General features: G+C 38.4%; 2 protein-coding genes across 2 annotated transcripts; one reads left to right on the top strand and one right to left on the bottom strand.

The window, feature by feature from the left end:
* Positions 1–11180: 11180 nt before the first annotated feature.
* On the top strand, positions 11181–17680 carry LOC100256481 (glutamate decarboxylase 1). The gene is made up of 6 exons (XM_002270901.5): positions 11181–11501; positions 11617–11821; positions 16028–16443; positions 16530–16783; positions 16875–16927; positions 17082–17680. The coding sequence occupies exons 1-6, from the start codon at positions 11416–11418 to the stop codon at positions 17532–17534; spliced, it is 1467 nt and encodes a 488-aa protein (XP_002270937.1). The 5' UTR covers positions 11181–11415; the 3' UTR covers positions 17535–17680.
* Positions 17681–22318: 4638 nt separating this feature from the next.
* Positions 22319–24055, bottom strand: LOC104879099 (uncharacterized). The gene is made up of 2 exons (XM_010650619.1): positions 23094–24055; positions 22319–22547 (listed from the first exon to the last, which is right to left on the bottom strand). Exons 1-2 carry the CDS (start codon positions 24053–24055, stop codon positions 22319–22321), a joined length of 1191 nt encoding a protein of 396 aa, XP_010648921.1.
* Positions 24056–24757: the final 702 nt, after the last annotated feature.

Here is a 24757-nt window from a genome sequence, read left to right on the forward strand (position 1 = left end):
GTATGTAATGAGGACAACATGAAATAATCCAATGATCTCCCTATCACTCGTCAGGTGCTCCAATGTCAAGAACCAATCTGATCTCCCTCCAAAAGATGGACATGCCCTAGTGTAGAGGATCCAAATAGGGTGGCTATGTTCCAATGAAAAATGCTCTCCATCCCGGCTATGTCCCAGTGTAAAGTAGTGTATCCGAGTCAACAAATCAATCAACCTCTACTCCTGGTGCCAAAACGCAAACATCTCAACATAATCCATATGAATCAGAATCCCCGGGCTCCATGAATGTGAATGTGGTGGCTATGCCCCAGTATAAACCAACTGAAGTGACTATGCTCCAATGACCAATCAAAGTCCATCACCAATGAGAGGGCTACGCCTCAAATAAAATCGTCATCTCAAAAACCAACCATCGATGGGTAGAGTGTGTCCCAATGCAGAGTATCGAGTAGAGCGACTGTATCTCCAATAAAAACGCCCTCTAAAATGGCTATGCCCCAGTGTAGGGTCATCCCACAACTTCTAATCCATCATAATCCACGTGAAGAAACGAACTGACTATGCCTCAGTGTAAAGCATCATCCCGAAAGAAAACGTCATCGATGAGGGGGGGGATATGCCCCAGTGTAGATAACGTCGCCTCTGAAAATCCATCAATGATAAGAGGGGTATGGCCTAGTGTAAATCATCACCTCAACTCCCCATCCATCATGCTCTGAGGAATAATCTCCGACTAATCTCGAGTATTGCCCGCGTGTGAGCTGTCAAACACAATGTGAAGTAATGGCCTCAGGGTGGTCTTCAGACACGGGACGTAACGTAGGCCAAGGTAATAGGGTGAAAGAAACGAAAGGAAACTAGGCTAAAAAATCCCAATGATATAATCCCCATACCCCTCGTGCATGATATGCAATGCGTAGAAAACGTCATGAGTCCCGGACCTAGAGGTCCCCACACGAAAAGTGATGATAAATGAATGGACACATCGAATAAGCAAGAATAAAGTGTGGATGCTGAATCCATGTCAAACATCAAATAGAATGAGATAAGATGAAGTGGAGTGAAACGGAGGGAAGAAGGCGAAGAGATAGAAAAGTGAGTGATGGTCACCCTGCATCAAAGCATGGAAAGTAGTCACATCCGAAATAGACGGAATGATGGATAGAGCAAGGATCCAGAGATACTGAAGAAAGGTCGCTCGCATCTCTCACAAAAACGAATGGGCGAATCATACTCTCACCCAAAATATACATCAAGATGAAACTCAAGAATAAGCTCCCATACGAGCTCTCTCTGACACATAAACCCAATGAAGCAACCTGGCACGTCCATACACATGCCCAATGGAAAATACTAAATGAACAATGTGCTATCATCATTTTTTTTTTTTTTTTTTGCGCGTACTCTGATCAATAGTGAATGATATCCCATGAAATACATAGCTAAATGAATAAACTCTCCCCATGTACTGATGTAACATGAATCCTCACTAACAAGACAACCTCTCAAATAAGATCTCTGGACCACTGCCCATAAGGCGAACGGGGGAGGAACGTGACAATCCTCCATGCAGTGACGTGTGAAAAACCACCACTCAATGATGAAATATGGATAATGTCGAGTAAGCAATGATGAAAGAAAAAGCAGAGAACGAATATCACAAGTGGTGATACGTGACATCGAAAAATAGTGATGAAATGATGTCCAAGTCGAAAATATCACAATGAAGAGTGAAGAATGAGGCTCGAATATGTATGTCAGGTCTGAAACTCATGACGTATCCAAACGTAGCATGCAAGCACTATAGGGTCCCCAACCCAGTGTAATAGGTAAATGAGGTGATGAAAGAAAAGGCTATGTGCTCGTGTGAGGCTCAAAGGGCTAGCAACGGGTAACTCTATATGTGAGGGTGATAAAGTAAATAGGCTCATGAAATAATGGCCACCCATCCTTTGACCAAAGCCTCGAACATCGTGCTTTCAAGATCTCACATGGCCAATACTAAAGACTGGCATCCGTCCAACAAAATCATGTCAACTCCTCCGAAATCGTGTGAAAGCTCCCACTGATGCTTTGTGATAATCATCAATGTCCTCGGATAATCACCTCACTCTATCATCATAATCCACTCACCATCGTCTCATAAAAAAAAACATCATCTCTAATCATCCTGACTCTCTGAAGTCATGTGCAATGGCTCAACAACATCGTCAAGTAGTCAAACCACTCTCTCATCATGATCCATATATCATCGTCTAGAGCTCATCTCAGGTCTAGCCATCTCGGACTCTGCCTAGTCAAATCAAGGAAATGATGGAAATAGGCAAGGGTACTGTAATATACGAAGGCGAATAGGAATGGTAAGGTCGTGTAACGGTACCAAGGGATGGTATCATGTCAAGCTCAAAATGGGTAAGTCATCAAGTCCACAGAGTCAAGGTGTGGATATGGATATGGTACTACTATAATCAGAAGGTGAGATGAGTCACAATCTCGAACTCCCTAGGTCGATCTCCTGATCCTAGGTCAAAAGGCTCAATATCCTCCATGATAGGTCAGGCCAAAGTGATCGTGATGTAAGTGAAAGATGTATCATATCGAAAGCACAACACGCATCAACACAAGATGTGTAAAACACACTCACGAGAAAAATGCCACAATACTCAGATAAAATATCATATCACTAAATGAACCAACGAGTACATCATGTGTGAAATGGTAAAGGACTACAAACAACTGGACTCTCAACATGAAACTAAAAACAATGACCCTAAACCGAAAACAGGACTCAACAAAACAAAAACAACTCTGATGAACTGAAAACTGGACTCAACAAAATGGAAATGAGTTTGATGATGACCATAATCAAAATGAGAAATGCTCTGAACTGAACTGCTACCAAGTGATGTACCCATGCCGACTGACCCAAGTCCTCATCCTGGAAGGTCCCAGAACACCATACGCCATCAGTACCCTCAATATCCAAATCAATCTACTGAAGACCAAGAGGAGGAGGAACTGCATGTGTAGAATGTGTAGGCAGGGGATTGGTGGTCACACTTGGCCTAGCCAAGTCAACCACCCTTGAATCGATCAAATCCTGTATCGCATGATGTAGTGCTGAACAATGCTCAGTATCGTGCCCCGGAATCTGATGATACAAGCAGTGCTCATGTGAACGGAAATGAGGAGGAATAGGATGGGGCAAAGGCCTCGGTGCCAAAGGAACAATCACTCCGGCGTCTCTGAGCTTCTCAAAAGCTCTAGTCAAAGTCATACCCAACGGAGTGAACTGTCTCGCGGGCCTCTGTGCATATGGCCTGGGTGGCGGGTGAGTAGCGGCTCTCGGATGCGAAGGTCGTGGCTGCATACTAGTCTAAGCAATGTAAGGCCCCTGAGCATAATCCGGCTAATACTGATACTGTGGAAGAGAGAAAGGAGCTCTGACTGTAGGAGGTCTATAAGCTGAGTGATGCGCGGGCCTCCGATGCTGATAACTAATAGCGCCAACCTCTCCAGATCTACTAAATGGCCCAATCAGCTTCTTCCCCTTACTGTCAGGGGAAGGAGTAGTATCTGTCCATAATCCTTGAGCAATGGCCTCCTCAACACTGAAAGCTGCCTGAACCAAACTCCTGAGATCCTGAAATGGGATGCCCACAAGACGTCTCGCAAACCTCGGCTGTAGGTTCCGAAGAACCATATCAATCTGATCCTGCTCCTTAGGCCGGTCTACCATACCAGCCACCTTTGCCCTCCAACGAGTGACAAATGAAGAAATAGACTCCTCTGGCCTCTGTCTAGTGGCCTCCAACTCTCGTCTGGATACATCAATATCGGCACCGAAAGCGAACTGAGTTAGGAACTCAAGAGCCACGTCCTCCCAAGTGCGAAGTCTCGAACGCTCAACTGAAGCAAACCACCTCTGAGCTGCCCCACTAAGTGACATAGGAAAGAGGGCCACCAACTGCGCATCATCTATCCCATGTGCTCTCATGACCGTGCTGTATAGCCTCAAGTGGATCTTGGGACAACCAATCCCACTGTAACGCTCAATGTCTGGCATGCGAAACTTGGCGGGCAAGCTAGCCGTCGGTATGCCATTCCTGTCATCCCAAGTCAAACCTCCATCCTGCAATCTGATCTGTCTCATCATGGACTCAAGCCTCTCAACCTTGGCCTCCTGCTCGGCCAATCGAGTATCCTCAATAGTAGGAACCATGGGAGGCGGCACTGTGACAGTAGGTGGTGGAATGGTCTCATAATGATCTGTCAGATGGAATGGAGTACCAAGTGAAACCCCAGGTGGACAAGTCTGTGCTGTCTGAGATGCATGAGGAATCGTCTCGTCAGTGGCCATGCCAGCCAGATGAGGATCCTGGCGAGAACTCTCTATCTGATCCAAGCGTCTACTGACTCCGGTCATGAACTCCTGGATGGAAGCAAGTGTGGAAGCTAGCTCGTCTGACATCTCAACTGAACTGTCTGAACTCGGGTATGAATCTGCTCTGATCAGTCGACCTCCTACTCTCCTCCAAGAATGTGACTCCAGACTCAACTGACTCCTAAACTGACTCCCTACAATGCAAACAAAATGGATGAAGGACACGAGATAAAACTCTAAAATGTGACAATACAATCATGCAAGCACATGGTCCTGAGGTGGCAATCTGAAATCTGGATGTATGACGAAAACTCTAGAGTAAAAAAGGTATCCACTGCGAGATGGCTACAAATGTGACCAGAGAATCTCCATCAATAATCCGAGATAAAGAGAGGTGTGAAAAACACGCTATCACGAGATCAGTACTCCATCTATAAACATACATCCTTGAATCAACCTTCAACTCGAGCTCCATAAGAGAAAAATAATAAGGTGATCAAGGCGACTCTCTCGAAAAAAGTGTGAACATGAAAACGTGTCTTTCACCTTTCCGTAATGAAAATATGAGCATCGAGTCGAAAATTGAACCAAGGATCAAACAAATGATGAGGTACTGAGCCCGTGATAAGCATACAGTGTAAAAAGATGATCAATAAACATATCCCAAAGCATCATGTGAGTGATAGCAAAGTGAAGGGGTGTGTCAAGCCAAGAAAGAAAAATGAAAGCCCTAGGGGGTAAGCATGACAAACTCATCGAGTGAAAACATAATCCAAGGTGACAGGACAAAGGTGATCCAATCGATACTCAAACTCATACCAATCTCCAAGCACTCTCAACTGGAGACTAAAAAGAGGGAAAACTGGATCCAAACTGTAACTAAAGAGGCTCTGAAGGCCCTCAGATGCACCCACGTGTAGGGAGGGAGTCCTAATAGAAGGATCTACGGCTCAACCTACGAGGTCAAGGTGGCTCTAAATGGATATGGGTGGAATTTAAAATATCCCTAGCAGAAGCGATCGTACCCTCCGATGGTACGCAACCCTCTGCACGCCTCAAAAAAGACTGGGCGCTTCCATGCAAGGTGGACATCGCATCCACACATGCACTACCTCGACATCCCAGGGGGTTTCCTATGGTGAAACCTCTCAAAATCCTCAACGCTCAATGGTCGACTAGAGTGCACAGTGATCGGTGTGGGTGCATCCGAAACCCTAAGAAGCTAAAGCAGAAGATGAAACACACTGGTCACACAAATATCCATGAAACCTAGCTCAGGGCTATACAGGTCTTCAATGATCGGACTCCAATCGCCAACAATGCGCCGTTCTCCTCCAGAATGCTCCCGTGCATCGGTATAGCCCGTCGCTAGACCCTACTCCTAACCTCTATCTCGGTCAGAGTACAAGCACACACAAGGTCTCACACTTGCAAAAGTGAGAACCGTAATGAAGGAAATGACCGAGACTAGAGGATGGGAGATAAGGGGATAGATGTGCGACCCACATAAACAAGCGGCGCGCAGTCATGCAAAAGGAGGGCAGTCATGCAACACGCAATCAGGCAAAGCTCAGATATATCATCAATGTACACACAAGGTAAGCGAGAATACGACAATCAGATGGATAGTGATACAATCATCATGCTCAAAGATTATCAAAATAATATACCAACAAGTGGATCAGCATGTCGAGTTGAATGATGTACAGTGGTGAGTGTATGCATGTGAAGTGATCAGAACAAAACATGGCAAAAACAGAGTAAATGTGCTAAGCGATGCAATATGATCAATCAATATAAATCAGCAATGTCGATGTAGCAAACGAATATATCAATGAAACCCAGAAGAAATCATGGAATGAGAATCCTCAATCAATATAAATCAATCATCATAATCAACATATCAAAAGTCTCGAGTGAATATAAAACCTGAGCATGCATCAAATATCCTCAACGTGCAATCAAGAAATGAACATCCACTGATCGTCTAATCAAATGCCACGTCGGCTTCACTCTAAGTTCAAGCTTGACCCTCTAAATGATCCCCAGTGGAGTCGCCATTTTGTGGACCCCACATTTCGTGCTCATGCGTTTCCCACTCGATGGCGAGCTTGATTTTTATTTTATTTGAAAATTTGATTTTTATTGATTAAGAAAATGACTTGGAGTCGCCACTTATTTTTGTTTTATTTTTAAAGGGTAAACAAAATAAGAAAGAAAAACCCTAAGTGTGACTCCTTATTTTGGAAAAGGTGGTCTGTGAAAAACCGGATCGGGTTCGGGGGTCAGGTTACTTATCGGGAAGGTACGGTAAAGACCGTAGCACCCCTCTAAGTCCCTAAAATCGGGTCTCTACTAATAGACTGAAGCTGACGTGGCAATTAATGAGGAAATCAGCGGATACTCAAATCAAACTTGCACATATGAAAATAAAAGCATGCATAGAGAATAATCAAAATGAGAATGAGTGCGTACCTGGACCTCCAGTGACAAATGCGCTATCAGAAACAGGGTTAGTGAACAAACACAGAAGGATAATGTGTATATCAAGGAACAAAGTAAATCAAACACATTTAGCTAATGAATCAATCAGTCAGTCAATCATGAAATCTCATATGTAGGGCCCCCACCAAAGCCCGTTTATTTTAGCATGAATCAATTCCGTAAATTCCATCACTCGGAATTACAAAATTTGATTATTTGCTTATTTCTTTAAAACATTTTAAAAGATCATGAAAGATTTGAAAATTGCTTACCGAATAGAAAGTGGAAGCAAATTTTATTAAAATTGATATTTTGAGGCCTAATAAAACTAAAACTAAGGATGAAGATTTGAAAAAGTTAAAACTATTTGAAAAACGAGAGATTAGAAACTATTTGGAAACGGGAAATTTGGGAATTATTTTAGAATTGCAGATAAGGAAATAAATAGATAAACAAATAAATGAATAAAGGACACGTGGGCCAAAACAGCTCTGCTTCTTCATCTTCCATGAACATTGGCAGCCCGTAATAGCCTTGCTCCGCCCATTGCATCAGGCCTTTCTAGCGGTACCATTCTTTGGTATGGTGAAGAATGAGCTTCAATCCCAAGGGACCGGATACGACTGAAGTGACACGACTGAAGTGACAGCACCAAGCATGAAGGATACAATGCTGAAGATAGCAGTGGCCAGTGGATTTATCCTCAATGATGCAGCCAGAAAAACGTTTTCTGCATTTCACAAAGGATGCATCGATATTATAATATATGGCCATATATGCCCTCACATCGTCTGGCATCTTTATACACTTGCACCAAAGCTTGTCACTCCTCCTCGACATCCTCAGGAACAGAAGACCCATCTGGATTTCTATAGTCAACTGCGCATGGATTGTCTCTGTTTGAAGTCACAGTTTCAATAGAAACAGGAGAAGACGACGGCGCGAACCAACTCCAAAGGTGCGGTGTTAGGTATGAAGAAGAAATGGAGGTCGGGTCTCGGTCATGGATATATGGGTGAGAGGGTGTAGGGGTGTCCCTGTGCATGGGACTAGAACGATGGGTTTGTCGGGGCGTCATGGAGGATGATGAAGTCTAGTGAGTAAGAGCAGTGGAGAGATGGCATGGGGGAGGTGCAAACAACCGACAAGGGATGCTATGACATAAGGTATATTATCTGTGGAGAATAAGGCATTGGGGTAAGCCAACTTGTAGAGGGAGAAGTGGGTTTATGGATGTGGTCAGATGGGTATGTGCATGAGAAGAATGAGTTCATGGGTACAGTGGTTAAAAGAGTGGTGAGAAAAAGTGTCCATGCGAATAACAATTATACATGGGGACCCGCAATTGCAAACGAGACTACATTGCTGCATCTCAAAATCTCCAACTGTTGAAATTATATCTATTGAAACTGCAGGAGTCGTATCACCAGCCAATGCCGTGTTTTCAGCTAGGAAAAACAAGGTGCTCCACATCACACTCATCAAAATCTGGTGCAGCTACAAACTAGCTGAAGTAGTTTCTCAACAGGCAAGCAATGATAGACACGTCTCGAAACTCCATTTTTCTGAAGCCAGGGGTTATTGTTGAATCCGACAACTTACAGAACTTGAATGTTCCACTCATTGTTATTCATACCCCCAAGGGCTTCTTCCCTCAAGCACAAATCAGATTACAAAACCAAGAGTCCAAAATACATCCAGAAATGTGAACCAGAAGCCAAGATATAGATTAAAATACCAGAAATGGAGGAGGAAAAACAACGAGATACAGTGTACCCGTGATAAAGCAAACAGAATGAGCCAAGCATTAGGTGGTATCCCTTTCATAAATCTCACCTCATGCAAGGTATTGATGAAACAGTTACGAAGAAATAGAGCATCTCTTTGGGCAACAACAAATAGTGAAAGAGAAGAAAGAAAGAAAAAAATAGAAGAAAATAATAATCATGAAAGATAGAGAACTCATGTAGTCTCATCTCAAGATCAATCTATGGGCTCAAAACAAGTGGGATGAAGAAGAAGATTAAATCAATTCATACATGGTAGCTTCAAATGAAACCCAAGACAATGAGATATTAGCAGGGCAAGTATATCTAAACAGTGAATGAGGGTTAAACACACAGGAAAACCATGAAAAACAATGTTAAGCACATAGAAAAACCATGAAAAAAACCATGTTAAGCACATAGAAAAACCATGAAAAACGATGTAATAGGAAAAATATGAACTGAAAATCCACCATGCCCGCACCTGGGAGAGCTCCTTTCTAGCAGAAATGAGCAAGCAGATTCCTCTCTTCTTCTGTTATGCTCCTCTCTTTACCTCTCGTTCAGTCACCCTCCTCCTCTAAGTTCAACTATCCTTTTCTCAAGCTCTCCAAAAACTCACCTCTCTGCTTCAACCCCCAAACCTCCCTGTTCTATCTCTCTCGTCTAATATCTCCAGGCAGCACTCTGGTTCTCTCAGCTTGCTTCTCCCAGAATCTCTCTCAACTCTCCCGCTCTACTCTCCTCTCTCGCAGCTCTCTCTCTCTCTGTTTTTTCTCAAAATATCTCTAACGGCCTCCTCAGAGAGCTCCTGCCAGCCTCCACTCTCTCTGCCCAGACGACACCACCTGCATCTGGCAGCCTCTCTCCTCTAACGGCCAGCAGATTCTCCTTCTAGAAAATTCTTTCCCTTTCCAGTTGTCTTTCCCTAATTGGCCCATCACTTCCACTATAGTGATTCTACAGTGACCAATCCTAAGAAGGCATGTGGCCTTATGAGATTGCGACACTTGGCAAACACAGGCTGCCAAAAAGTGAGCCCCCAAATGGGGGTCTACACTCATTTAACTTATTTGTTATCTTTTATATAAAGATTAAATAATTTAAAAATATATAAATTTTTAATTAATTTTAATTATATTTTATTTTCATATTTTATCGAAGTTAAAAAGAAAAAAAAAAATTTCTTAACACTTTTTTCTTTTCTTAGCACTTTTAAGAAACCAAGCATACCCTTATAAAAAAAATATCACTTTAAATTATGCATTCATTACCAAATTTAGAGTGTATTTAATATTGATTTTAGAAAATATTTCTAACATTTATATCACTTGAATGATAATAATTTTCAAGTGTTAGAAGGTTAGAAATATTTATTATCAAAAAAATTTTCAAGTTTATATATGTTGTTTATTTGAAGAAGTAATTAGATAATAATGACTTCAAAATTAGGTTAAACGTTTACGTCAACATATAAAGTAAGAAAAAAAAAATACAATTACTATATTTATTAGAATTTAAACAGAAACTTTATTGAAACATATTAAAATCACACCTAGATAATAAATTTTGTTGGATGATAGGTTGGGGAGTGACTTTGATTAAAGGGCTTTTATTCAAAATATTTTTATTATTAGTGCATTCATTAGAAATGCTTTTCAAGAAAACTACTTTGTATTTAGATAAAAACCAAGATGGTGTTTGTTTTTTTTTAGTTTTTTGTGGAAAATAATTTGCTTTTAAATTTTAGATTGTTTATTTTTTTATTTTCTCACGATTTATTATAATTTTTTGTGTTGAATAAAAAACTGAAATATATGATTTTTTTTAAATAGAAAAAATAACATGTAGATTTTTATTTACTTTTTAATACTTAATATATATAAAATATTATAAAAATAAATAAGTTCATACTTAACATTATTAAATACTATTTAATTTTAAATTTTATTTAAAACTAAGTTAAAAACAAACACCATTTGAACCTATTTGTTAGTAATGCTTATGTTAGAAATTATTTTTTAAAAATCACTTAATGTTTGTACATAAATAAAAGGTAATTTAGTAATATTTTTAATAATATATTATGTAATTGAAAAACATAATTTTTGAAAGAATTGCTTGTCTCATAATTAACTGATTCTTTAGATATTTTAAAATAATATTTAAAAATTTATCAAAAAAATTATTTTTAGAAAATACTTTTAAGGAATTGTTTTTTACCTCTTCTCAAAATCACTCATAGTGAGCTCTAAAGAGAGAAATGATTTTTGAAATAATTACCTAATAAGCAATCGCATTCGATTCTCTTCATTTTAATTCTTCTTAAAATCATTTCTTGTAAGGGATTGTTTGGGGTGGTTTCCCTTTTTGGCTTTAATTGAAAAATAAAGTTGTCATAATTTTTAGAAAATAATATTAATATTATAAAAGTGTTATTAAATATGAAATAATTTTTCATTGACTTTAAAACAAAGCTTATGTGGTAAGCAAAATTTCTTTTTAAAATTTTATACTAAACTCTTTCTTATTTAAAAGAGAAATGTGTCCAAAGTAAATACCCCAATGAGCATATTCCAAAGCAGGTATAAGAAAAAAATAAGTCTATTGCCTGAAATAGAGAAGTGGGAATTATTGATGCCGCGTTGCCACCTATCAATAGGCCTCTACTCCACCTAGAATTTATATAAGACAGGTAGGTGCTGGGCTCCGTCTCCAAGACTCCGAAAGCCATCTCTTTCTGTTTTTTCTCATCGTCGATCTATTATCCCAGCCACAGCCATGGCTCTGTCGGAGACGGCATCAGAGTCCAATGCCTCCATCCACTCCACCTTCGCTTCTCGATATGTTAGAGTTTCGCTCCCAAGGTCATTATCTACATCTCTCTTTCTCTCTCTCTCTCTTTCTATATATATGTTTGGATCCAGGTGGAAATATACATATATGTTCGGAATTATGAACATATATAGGGTGGTGGTGCAGGTTCAAGATTCCGGAGAATTCGATACCGAAGGAGGCAGCGTACCAGATAATAAACGACGAGCTGATGCTGGATGGGAACCCGAGGCTGAACCTGGCTTCATTTGTGACAACATGGATGGAACCAGAGTGCGATAAGCTAATCATGGCCTCCATTAACAAGAACTACGTTGATATGGACGAGTACCCTGTCACCACTGAGCTACAGGTTCCTCCCTCTTACCCCATTTCCTATTCCTACTCTATTTCTTCCTTGTCCTTTTCTTCTGCTATCCAATCTCAGATGATTTGATTCTTGTCAGGGATTTTTTATTTTATTAATTAAAATACCTCAAGATTTAGTTAATGAGAACCAAAGGGGAAAGTATTATTTTATTTAATTTATAATTCATTATTATATACACAAGTTTGAACATTTCCACTGTAAAGTAGCGGATCTAAAGTCAAACAACCTTAGAGTGCTCCTAATTTTTTTTAATTTAAAAATATAAGTCCTAAAATTTGATTGGATTATCGCTTAATTCGGTATTTAATTTAATTAAAAATCATTTTCATGCTGATTTTATTATGGAAACTTTATATATACGTTTGGCAAAATTTAGTTGTCTCATGCATGTGGACTGCATTGGATACGGGGCCAACTGAGAACAAAGATAAGCGGAAAACCCGGTGACAGTGCCACAACACATGGTAGATGGCAAAATATAAATTTTATTATATAAAACAAAAAAAAATTGAAGGAAACAAAAATAATTTTTAAATATTAGTCTTATTTTTTAGGGTACAAATAATTAAAATTGTGTTGAACTATTAATTTTTTTTTTTAAATCGAAAATAAATACCATTTTTAGAGGATATTTCTTGAAGTGTTCCAAACAACTTTTTCTTTTGGCCAAAAAAGAAACGAAGAGCTAAGAAAAGTAAAACCATTCATGGTGTCCCCACTTGCTATATTTGTAATATAAGAGAGGAATCAAATTAGAAAGTAATTAAAAAAAAAAAAACCGAAAATAGATATTGAATGGGATTGTGACAAGGGGGATGGAACAAAGTGAGGAGTGAGGAGCAATAGACCAAGGCAGGAAGAAATGTGGCCCCCTCCCCCCACCCAACACATCTCATGATTACTCTCTCTAACTCCTCCATTACAACCTGTTAAATCAACAATTGTACACACAACCCATCCCCTTAGGTTGATGACACTGTTTGGACTCTTTCCGTTTTTATTTTATTATTTCTTTAGTTTTCGTGGGTTTATTTTCAATTTGATTGGTACAACCGTGATTGGCTCAGCAAGTGCCCTGCCGACAGAGGCTCTTTTATTTTGGTACAGATGATTTAAAAAATGTTGACTTTGAAGGTAGTTAATTGTGGGTCCTACTTAGGTTCATAATTCAAACCTTCAAGTGTAAAGCACAATAATGGGAGGTGTAACACATTCCCTCATCAGTAAAGTTAAGCCTTTTAATCTTATTTATATAAGAGTGGACTAGTAATTTAATAAGTTTGGGTAAGTAATTAATAGTATTAATAATTTTAATTAAGTACTTTGGAAAGCGCGTATGAAGATATGGTGAGGACGTGCGTGCAGACAATTTGTGGCCAACGAGAGTAGGACCGGTAGTTGCCTTTAACGACTTATCTGGCGCCGCCCCGCATGGGGCGCTCATTACTTATTATTTATTCAACCTGTGGAAATGTAGGTGGGGAATAAAGAGGAAAGAAGACGTGATGGCTCCGCTTTATTTTCTCCGGGAAATTTTCTCGGGAAAACGGTGGGTGGGCCAGTGCGAAAGTGATGGATACCCAGGACAAAAAAAAGTAAAGAAACGATGGAACTTTGTCTTTGGATCTTGTGACACGTAATTGTAGCTTGTTTGTGATTTAAAATTTCTACATTAAGAAATAATTGCATTGATTTGGAAGTTAATGGACATAAACTCTCAATTAATAGTGGCCCTAAATTTTCAAACTTCAATTGAATGATCTTACCCACAAGGAAAAAAAAAAAAAAAGATAGGAAAAGTGGCTAGACGGGGTTTCTATTGTTGACCTTTTCTATGACAATTTTTTTTTTTTTTTTTTTTGTCATTTTATTTTTGGATGATAGAAGTAGCTCCGAGAGTCTCAATCCATATTGATTACGACTGCCTCCCTATCCTGACTAACCAATGCTACACACTTGAATATGAAGATATTTGCGTCGATCCTCCACCTTGATTGAAAGCCATCCTTCTAGAGATGATTAAATTACATATATGTATATATGGTCTAATTTGTCTTATTCAATTATTTATAAGACTATATTATCAGTTTCAAGTATGATTATATTTGAATATAAATATTAGGGTGATGTTTATTTATTTATTTTTATTTAAATCTAAAAAGGATTGAATATGGTTAAATATTTATGTTATTTATTTATTTTATTAATATTTGAATATTATTATTAAATTCTTGTTTGAATAGATTTATGAGAAATCAAAAGTCATTTTCTAAGTTAAAAAGCTTATAATTTAAAAAGTAATTTTATATGAAAACTTAAAAACATGTTACTTCTAAATTAAACAAGGTTTAAGAGTTAATTAATTTATTTAGGTCGTCTTAATACTATTAAAAACATTTAAAATTTAATTATTATATATGTCTTTCTATTTTAATTTGAAAATTATTATTATTATTTTTAAAATATGCCATAATATCAGAATTTATTATTATAATAAAATTTTTATAATGATTAAGGTGATGTTTGTTTTTTGATTGAATGGAAAAATTTAAAATATTTAGTTTTTTTTTTATTCAGTTAAAAGTTAAATTATGATTAAACAAAACATATTGATAATAAGTTTATTTTAATTATGTTGAAGAATAGAAAAAGTTAAAAATTTTAGTTTTTTTCTATTTAGTCAAAAAACAAACATCACTAAATATTTAATTAGTTTAAATTATGATAATTAGATAATAATTATAATTTTTATTATGCTTAGCTTTTAAGAAAGTATTAGAAAATTTCTAAATTTTTTATTTTTTTATTTTTATTTTTATATTGTGTACTAGTCAAATCCTAATTTAAATTTTTTTAAATAGATTAAAATGGTTGATTCCAGAGAATACTTGTCTATAAATTATGTTTGGAGCATGGTTTTAAAAAACCGGTCGAGGTCCGATCATCGGCCGGTCACAGTTCCGGTCCAGTTCGATCATTTAGGTCGGAAAGTGTTCAAACCAGAATTAGGTCGGTTAAACCGGTGGTTCGACCGGCGAACCGGATAAACGGGACAGTTCCCCTCGAATCGTCCGGTTCAACCTTTTTTTTTTTTTCACTGTCATCGTCCTCGCCGGTAGGACCCCATATGCGCTGGAAAAGCCCCCCCTCCTCGCCGTCTTCGCTGGTAGGACCCCGCTCTTCCTAGAAAGCCACCCTCCCACCCCCTGCACTGGAAGAAGAAATGAGAATCCAGAGTAGTGGTCGTGTGCTGTGACTTACAGAGAAGATCGATGATGAGGCGTCTGTCGGAGAGATGACCAGTTGATTCGCAGAAGAAGGTACGTCCATTGGGGAAGTTGACTGGGAAGCCGAGCCCGCCGACAAGTCCGCCAGTGTCAGAGTTGGAATCGTCGAAAGAGAAGATACCGGGAGTGTGGTGGCACTGAGAGAGAACTGGGTTTGGGAGAGAAATGAGAAGCCATGGAGAAAAAGGAAGAAGAAATGAGGAGGAGGAAGAAGACGAGAGAGCAGTGGAGAGTGGAGAGGCTTTGCCCTTTCCTCTTTTACCCTAGGACCCGTTTGGCAATGGGCATTGATTAAAAACTAAATAAAAATAAAATTGTAGTTTATTAGAATAAATTTAAGAATATCTAAATATTGTTTTTTTAACAAATAAATAATTAAAAAAAATTTAAAACTCACATTCCATGTTTTTACCTTTTTTTTTTTTTCATTTTAAATAGGCATGTGAGTTTTTCTTCCATGATTAAAGAAGAATCATGACTATTATGAGAATAATTTAATGATTTTTAAATAAAATTTTAATTTTTAAATAAAATTTTAATTTTTAAATAATATATAAATTATTATTTTATTTTTATAATTACTTTAAATTTTAATATTTTATAAATCATATATTTATGACGTCATGGTTCAACCGTGGTTTCGACCGCTAATTGTGAATCGATAACTTTTTCAGTTCAATGACCGATCCGATTCTGAAAACATTAGTTTAGAGTTATAATTAAATTTTTTTATATTGGAATTTACAATATTTAGTTTGTTTTAGTTTTGTTATATGTAAGAAGCCAGAAGTGGTTCGGTTTGTATTATTAACAACTCTGGTAAATGATTAAGTTATAATTCTCATGAATTAACAAGAATTAATGAGGTATGGTGGTTGTATATTCATATGTGTGGATACAGAATCGCTGCGTAAACATGATAGCACATCTATTTAATGCACCACTTGGAGAGTCGGAGGCAGCAGTTGGTGTGGGAACAGTGGGATCTTCAGAGGCAATAATGCTTGCTGGTTTGGCATTCAAGAGGAAGTGGCAAAACAAGAGGAAAGCTGAGGGCAAACCCCATGACAAGCCTAACATTGTTACTGGAGCTAATGTTCAGGTGTGCTGGGAGAAATTTGCAAGGTACTTTGAGGTGGAATTGAAGGAAGTGAAGCTGACGGATGGCTACTATGTGATGGACCCTGTCAAAGCAGTGGAGATGGTGGACGAGAACACCATCTGTGTTGCTGCTATCCTTGGTTCTACCCTCAATGGAGAATTCGAAGATGTTAAACACTTGAATGATCTTTTGACAAAGAAAAACAAAGAAACAGGGTACCTATCTACCTACCTACATTCATTCATTCATTCTCTTTTTCTAGCTGCTATCTCCCTCCCTCATTAACTTTATGTTTTGGTAGATGGGATACTCCAATCCATGTAGATGCAGCAAGTGGTGGCTTTATTGCACCCTTTCTTCACCCAGAGCTGGAGTGGGACTTCCGCTTGCCACTTGTGAAAAGCATTAATGTTAGCGGCCACAAGTACGGGCTTGTGTATGCTGGCATAGGTTGGGTGATTTGGAGGAGTAAAGAGGACTTGCCCGATGAGCTCATCTTTCATATCAACTATCTTGGAGCCGACCAACCTACCTTCACCCTCAACTTCTCCAAAGGTCCCCTTCCAAACTACTGCTACATCTTTGAGATCTTTTTTGATGATCATAATATAATGCATGCTAAGTATTAATTTTCCTCCCAATGCAGGTTCTAGTCAAGTTATTGCTCAGTATTATCAACTCATTCGCTTGGGCCATGAGGCAAGTTTGATGGAAATAACATAACATCCTCATAACATACCTACTACATATGATTCATTATCCTTTTTATTTATGTTATCTACTTTGGTTGTCAAATTTTGAGGGAAAGTATAAGGTAGGAGAATCACACGTATGTTCTACTTGGTCCATGCAGGGATATAGGAACATTATGGAAAACTGTCAAGAAAATGCAAGGGTGCTCAAAGAAGGATTGGAGAAGACAGGGCACTTCAACATTGTGTCTAAAGAGAATGGAGTGCCATTAGTAGCCTTCTCTTTGAAAGACAACAGCTGTCACAATGAGTTCGAGGTGTCAGACATGCTGCGACGCTATGGATGGATCGTGCCAGCTTATACCATGCCGCCGGATGCACAACATGTGACTGTTCTTCGTGTCGTCATAAGAGAAGATTTCTCGCGCACACTTGCTGAGCGTCTGGTCACAGATATCCAAAAAGTCCTATATGAGCTCGATACTCTCCCCGCTAAGATTACAGCCAAGGTCCAACAGAGCAACAAGAAGAGTGAAATTGAGACACAGAGGGAGATCACCGAAGCTTGGAAGAAGTTCGTCAGGGAGAAGAAGAAGACTAATGGCGTTTGTTAGAGTTTAAAGCCAGACCTTCTGGGGTGGAGCCTAAGTTTTGCTACTCCGTTATTTATTAAGAGCGGTTGAGTTTGTGGAGATTATAAGCCATAATGGGTTTCCTTTAAATTGAATGGAAAGTTGTTTGGTGTGGTTTTAATTGCTAACTAAAATTCTAAATACTAACTCATCTTTCTATCATATGCCATAGCTTTTTGCAGCAGGTTTGCTGATGCTAAATGCAGAATTAACGACCATGGGAATATAATCCTGAAGGTTTAAATCAGAAAGCAGAATAATCCCAATCAACAAGAGTTTAAATATTGAGATTGATCCACCATCTTCTAGAATAGATGCGGACCATTGAGACTGGTTCCCGGGTTGCAGGTCACTCTGTTCGAACGTCCTATATATTTCCACTGGTTAGCCACTTCTTTTGCATTAGGGTAGAACCACAACTCTGAAGTTGTTTCTACACTCTTAAACAAAAATTAGGACAACCAAAACATGATCAAATGGTTACAGTCGGTGCGGCTCTCAAACCTAGGGTCCCCACTTGTTGATAATGGACTTAAGGGCTACAAAAGATATAAAATTCAGTCCAAACTTAGCAATTAATATAATTGAGGGAAAGGTGGAGGTACCCAAAAATCAGATCACCACAAAATGTGTCCACCTCAAAACTCAGTCACAGCTGGCACAGTGGGAGGAAGGTATCTCAGTGAAAGGCCACCTCCAGACCGGGCAAAAGGCAGTACCTGATCGCCAAAAAGCGAAGTTACTTACTCCTGGCGTTTAGTGGAAAAGCTGCTGACACGTCCCGTGACCGGGCTGCTGCACCCATGCCATACATCCTGTGATGATGCCACCGCCACCACGCTCATCAGTAATATGAGCAGCAAATAAAAGGGGGAGCACGAAGAAAGATCCATGGTGATTAATCAACGAGAAGAAAGAACACAGGTAGAGGAAAACGACACTGGACGAGATTTTTGTATCTCTGTTTTTGGTGCTATCTGATGGAAAACTGTTGAGAATACTCTTGGCATGGTATGGTCCCCTGTTTTCCGGGGCATTTTAAACTTTTCCGGCAATTTTAAAAAATTATAATTAAAAAATGGTAGTTGTGAAAATATTGATAGATCTACGGTAGTTTTGACCACATGGAAGATGCCTTTTGAAGAGACATCTTCCATAATTTTCAAAATATGAAAGAATTGAATTTAAGATAAAGGTGTCTCTTCAAGAGACATCTTCCATAATTACAAAAAAATGGAATTATATTAAAGGTGTCTCTTGAAAAAACACTTTCCACGTAGCAAAAAATCCAATATGCATTAAAAATGTTTATTACAAAGACACTTTCCACGTGGCAAAAAATCTAATATGCATTAAAGGTGTCTCTTGAAGAGACTTTCCACAATTTGAAAAATTTGAATGTCTTATGAATTTGATTTTAAAGATAAAGATGTCTCTTAAAGAGACACATGCTACAATTCTTTAAAATTTTAATTTATACAAAAGGTATCAAAGGTGTCTCTTGAAGAGACTTTCTAGAATTCCAAAAAATTAGATTTATACTAAAGGTGTCTCTTGGAAAAACACTTTACACAATTCCACAAAATCCAATATGTATTAAAATTTGTGGAAATGATTTTAAAACTAAAGATGTCTCTCTACAATGTATGAACATTGTGGAAAGTGTCTCTTCAAGAGACACTTTCAGTATAAACTCAATTTTTTTAAAATAAGGGAAGGTGTCTTTTCAAGAGACACCTTCAATATAATTCTATTTTTTGGGAATTGTGAAAGGTGTCTCTTGATACCTTCCACAATTTTAAAAATATTGGGTTTATACTGAAAGTGCTTGTTCAAAAGACACTTTCCACAATTTCCATTCAAACAGTGGAAAATTTTGAATTTATACTGAAGGTGTCTCTTCAAGAGACACCTTCCATAATTACAAAAAAATGGAATTATATTCGGACGCCTTTCATAATTTTTAAAAAATCGGGTTTATACTAAAGTGTCTCTTGAAGAGACACTTTCCACAAATTTTCAACAAATTTTCAATGAAAATTTTGAATTTTGAAAAGGGACAATTTACAATTCCCAAAAAATAAAATTATACTAAAGGTGTCTCTTCAAGAGACACTTTCCACAATTTCCATACACAATAGAAAATTTCAAATTTATGCTGAAGGTGTCTCTTGAAGAGACACCTTTCACAAAAGAAAAAATAATTCTATCTCTTAATTAGTATTACTTACTGTACAACCAAATGTTTAAAGTTTATCACTTGTATACATTATAATCAATATTTTGACATTCAATCCAAAACTAATGAAAACAAGTAAACCAAATGTCAAAATCAGCACCTTTCCAAAATAGTAACAATACTATTTTGTGTAAAATAAGTCCAAAATAGATAGAATATGATAGAACTTATGTTAATAAAAAGTTAGTTAATCCAAAATATAACAAGTAAAAACATACATCTTGAGTATTTGTCCAAAATAATGATATGCAAAATATTAATAGTATCCAAAATATAAGTCATATGTAGTAACATCCTCAATGTGTACCGCACGAAGGAGCCTTCCTCTTCCGTAGTGGATGTCTATGATGTGCATGCTCCACTATTGGCTCTATGGGGCTAACATGTAATCCTCCATGAGCTCCACGACCACGTCTCCTACCACGTCCTCGACCACGATTAGTCTTTTATCCTTGTTGATCATCATTTGCTATATGAACTAACTCCTCATGAACCAATGTAGCCTCTATTGATGGTGGTGATGATGCAACAAGTGGTATTACAGGTGGGGTGGATGGCACCTCCATAGGTGTAATAGGAGTCTCCTGAACAAGTGGTAGGCTAATGTCAGTTGATGGTGCATCTCTAAGAATAGATGTATGCCTAGTCCCTCTCGTATGAGGCCCTCACCCTCTAGTCCGTACACCTCCTGATCGAGTAATGGATGATATTGGCTACTGATGAGGTGGTGGACTACTCCTCGTATGAGGCCCTCCTCTCCTAGTCCGTACACCTCCTGATCGAGTAATGGATGATATCGGCTGCTGATGAGGTGGTGGACTACTCCTCGTATGAGCCCCCCCCCCCCCCCCTCTAATCCATACACCTCCTGATTGAGTAATGGATGATGTTGGCTGCTGATGAGGTTGTGGACTAATGTCAGTCGATGGTCGCACTCGGGTAACAACTGGTGTATGCCTAATCTCCCTCGTACGAGGCCCTCGTTGTGTAGGTCATACATCTCTCGATGAAGGCTGGAGCTATGTAGTAGCATCAACACTAAATGGAGCATCTAAGCGATCCATCTCATGTATAGCCTTTAATACAGTAGTACATAGCCTACGAATGCGAAAATCATCTAGAGGTGCAATATCATATATCTGGTGTATGTTGGTAGTTTGTAAGTCAAATAAGAGTTAAATTAAATTCTTATAAAAATATAATAAACTTTAATAAAAAGATAAAACATGAAAATTACCAATAGCTCGAGGAAGGACCTAGTTCGAGTAAGAAACCAAATAGTAATGGAGCGATACCACACCATGCATGGATCTTGATACCCCAATGAACCTATAGCCATCTTGCCTCTAGCAATATGCTCACGCTTAGAGCTCCAATGTCGAATGTAGTCTCCATGTCAAATAGTCCAATCAACATCATGTCTACCCTCAAATCACATTTGTGTAAGATTGACTCATTATCACACGGTTGAGGAATCCCTTGACGAAATCTAAACTGTCGCAATACTCGATCAGGTCTATGCCATTCAATTATGTGGAAACATATCAAAGGTGAGATAGTGCACCATATATATTTCCCAACAGTACAATAATTAGGAAGACCAACATTCATGTCATCAACATAAGGCTGCCATATAATCTGTACCCAAGAAATATTAGATATAATCAGTGGTTTAGAATTTGTTTAGAGAAACAAGTATAAGAAATGAATCACACTTTTATCACCTAATCTGCTGTAAGTCGATCAAGGTGGTGCCTATACTGAGCTAAGACGTGCATGCTAATCGAAGTAGTTCGAAACACATCTCTTCACCTATAAAATTAAAACAACAAAGCATAGTTAAATAAATAAAAAAGTTAGAATTTAAGTTTATGCATGTATCCTCAGAATAGTAAAATTTATCGTAATTTTATAATATATATCGAATGGCCAATGGAGGTGGAGGCAATTGGTCATCATGTGGAGCTATACGTAAATGATGAGGTGCAATAAATGGGAACCTCTCCCATACCCATAACTAGAGCAAATTTAGTGGGCCAGATATATCATGTGTATCAATATGAGAGGCTCGACACAACTGTCGATAAAGCCAGGCTAAACAGGCACTACCCCAACTATACCTACCAGCAACCTCAAAATCCTCTAGAAGGGGTAAAAACATAAGTTGCACCTTATCGCTAGACTTTCCTGAAAATAGAAAACCTCCAATGAGCTGTAAGATATAAGCCCTAGTATAACACTGAATAGACTTCTCATCAGCATCTGGTGCCAAAGTAGGGAAGCTTTGACTCAACCATGTAAGATGAAGGCATTGGCCATCTATGTCTATATCTCCAAAAGTGAGTCCTAATAGAGAATAACATACATGCCTCCAATCTAAACATGTGCTACCAGTAACTACATCTCTATTTACTGGTAGTCCAATCAACGTGGCAATATCCTGTAGTGTAATCGTGCACTCCCCCTGAGGTAAGTGGAAGGTATGAGTCTCAGGTCACCATTTCTCGACAAATGCAGTAATAAGATGCTAATCTAAGGAAATGAATCCTAAACGTGCAACACCATAGAAGCCTGCCTGCTGCAATAATGGAATAATACGCCCATCGAGTACACTGGTGCGATGGAAGATCGCCTCACGCCGTCTACAATGAAGCTCCTTAGAGTCAACACCTGTCCATGCTACAGATGACTTGTGTGTGGCCTGTCCATGTAGAACTGTCGGATCCAAGGGTCCCGGCTCCATCGTGCGGTGATACCTACATATACCAAATAACCATTAATTCTTGTTATCATTAGTATGATTACAAATTTACAGACGTTACATAAAAATATCATATTATCAAAATGGATAATATTTCATACTTTAATTGTCATGAGGAAGGGGGTTGGAGGATTGCCCTCCATCTTTTGTGGGACAGTTGTGACGATTATGGCCCGCTATTTTACATAAGCCACATTGAATCCTAACGCTTGGTTCCTTCAAATCCATTTCATTCCTTATCCTTGATGATCTAGGATGCCCCTTATCCCTCATCGAAGTTGGGTCAGGGTGGAGAATAGGAAAATCAGGATACGTCCAATAAGATTCATGAGGAATGGGATTAAATTCAAGAGCGTAACAACTGGCATAGGCATCCAGCCTATAGTATTTTTCAACGAATTGCCAACTATCAATCCTCATATGAGCAGAAACAGCTAGCACATGTGAGCATGGAATGCCAAATGATTGCCACTTATTACAACTACATGTACCTTTATTCAGCTTAAAAACTTGTTTGTTACATCCTTTATCCTAATGAAACCCATGGGGAGCAGTAATTACTTCAAATGTTTCATGAATTTGATGGAAAATGGTGACAGTGTGTCCACTAGCTTTGGTCTCAGCTCTTCTAAAATTTTCAATTGCATACACAGTGTACACATCTCCAACTGCCATTCTAGCACGTATCTCTGCTCTACGAGTCTCAAAGTATGACACACATCGATAAGAAGTTAATTGAACTAGTGTAGTGATAGGTAACATTCGCGCTCCCTTAAGCAGCCCATTAATGCACTCAGCAATATTTATGGTCATCCACCTATACCGATATCCTAGATCATATGCTTGAGTCCATTTTTGAGTGTCTAACTTTGAAAACCAAGCCACACTTTTTTCATCCAATCGTTTTAACTCCTCCATGTATCTCTCATACTTCCGCGGTTGATGTTGACATCTAGTTCTATACGCCAAATCTTTTAAGACCTTATTCTTAAATTTGTCATTAAAATTGCTCACTACATGCCTAAGACAATATCGATGTTGCTCATGAGGGGGCCTCCATCCAACTGATGGATTTCTAACAGCAACATTTATTCCTGCATGACAATATGAAATTAAGCATATCCCTTCTCTTTGAGTGACGTGACGCCTTAATGCAATAAGAAACCAAGACCAACTATCCTGTGATTCTTCCTTAACAATTGCCAACGCAAGGGGGAATACATGACCATTTTCATCAATTGAAGTAGCAATTAAAAGCTTCCCCATGTATTTTCCATATAGGAATGTACCATCAGTTTGTATAATTGGTTTGCAATGCTTGAACCCTTCAACACTTGCCCCAAATGCCCAAAAAACACGCATAAACTGCACGTTCCCAGAAATCTCTCCTAAAGGTGTTGTCTTCCAAACAATCTTTGTTCCAGGATTAGTTAGCTGAAGGATGTTCATCCACTTCGGCAATGCTTGATAAGATTCATCCCAATCACCAAAAACTCCAAGCATTGTTTTTCTCTTAGCTTCCTAAATTCTCCTATAATGGACATCATATCCAAATTTATCCTTCACTATCTGATGTAATGTAGCAATAGAGGTAGTGTGATCCCTTTGAACTACATTTTGGATCTCTCTTGCAATCAATGTAGAGTCTAATTGAGAGTGCTTTTGTGATAATTTAGGATAAACACAAGTATGAGGACCTACATACTTGGTTATCTCAAACATTCCATGGCTTTTACGACGACATGCACGAAGCCTCCAATTACATCCTTCCTACCACTTCTTACATCCCACTGCCCACAATTGTGGTTCTGATTCACAAACCACCAAATGTTGATTCCGACATATTGCATAACGTTTTATAGCATATTGTAAGTCTTCTTTACTCTCAAATCTCAATCCTTTAAACAACTCATTAGATTCATTCCACAATTCGGTACGTGATGTGAGAGGCTCAGTAGTCATGCTATTTATTGCATCCCAATTCAATTGTTTGAACATTGGGAAAGGCATAATATGTTCACCATCATTTGAAGAAGCCTTATTTGTTGGAGGTTCATAATCATAATGCATCTCATTAATCTCCCCCTCATCATAAAATTTCACATCATCATTTTCATTTGTAAATGGGATGTTAACATAGTTGTTTGTCGCTCCCATAAATGACTGAGTTACTACTGCCAAATCCTCCCCCCCATTGCATCATTG

This window comes from Vitis vinifera, chromosome 4 (assembly GCF_030704535.1).
Source record: "Vitis vinifera cultivar Pinot Noir 40024 chromosome 4, ASM3070453v1".
Taxonomy (NCBI): Eukaryota; Viridiplantae; Streptophyta; class Magnoliopsida; order Vitales; family Vitaceae; genus Vitis; species Vitis vinifera.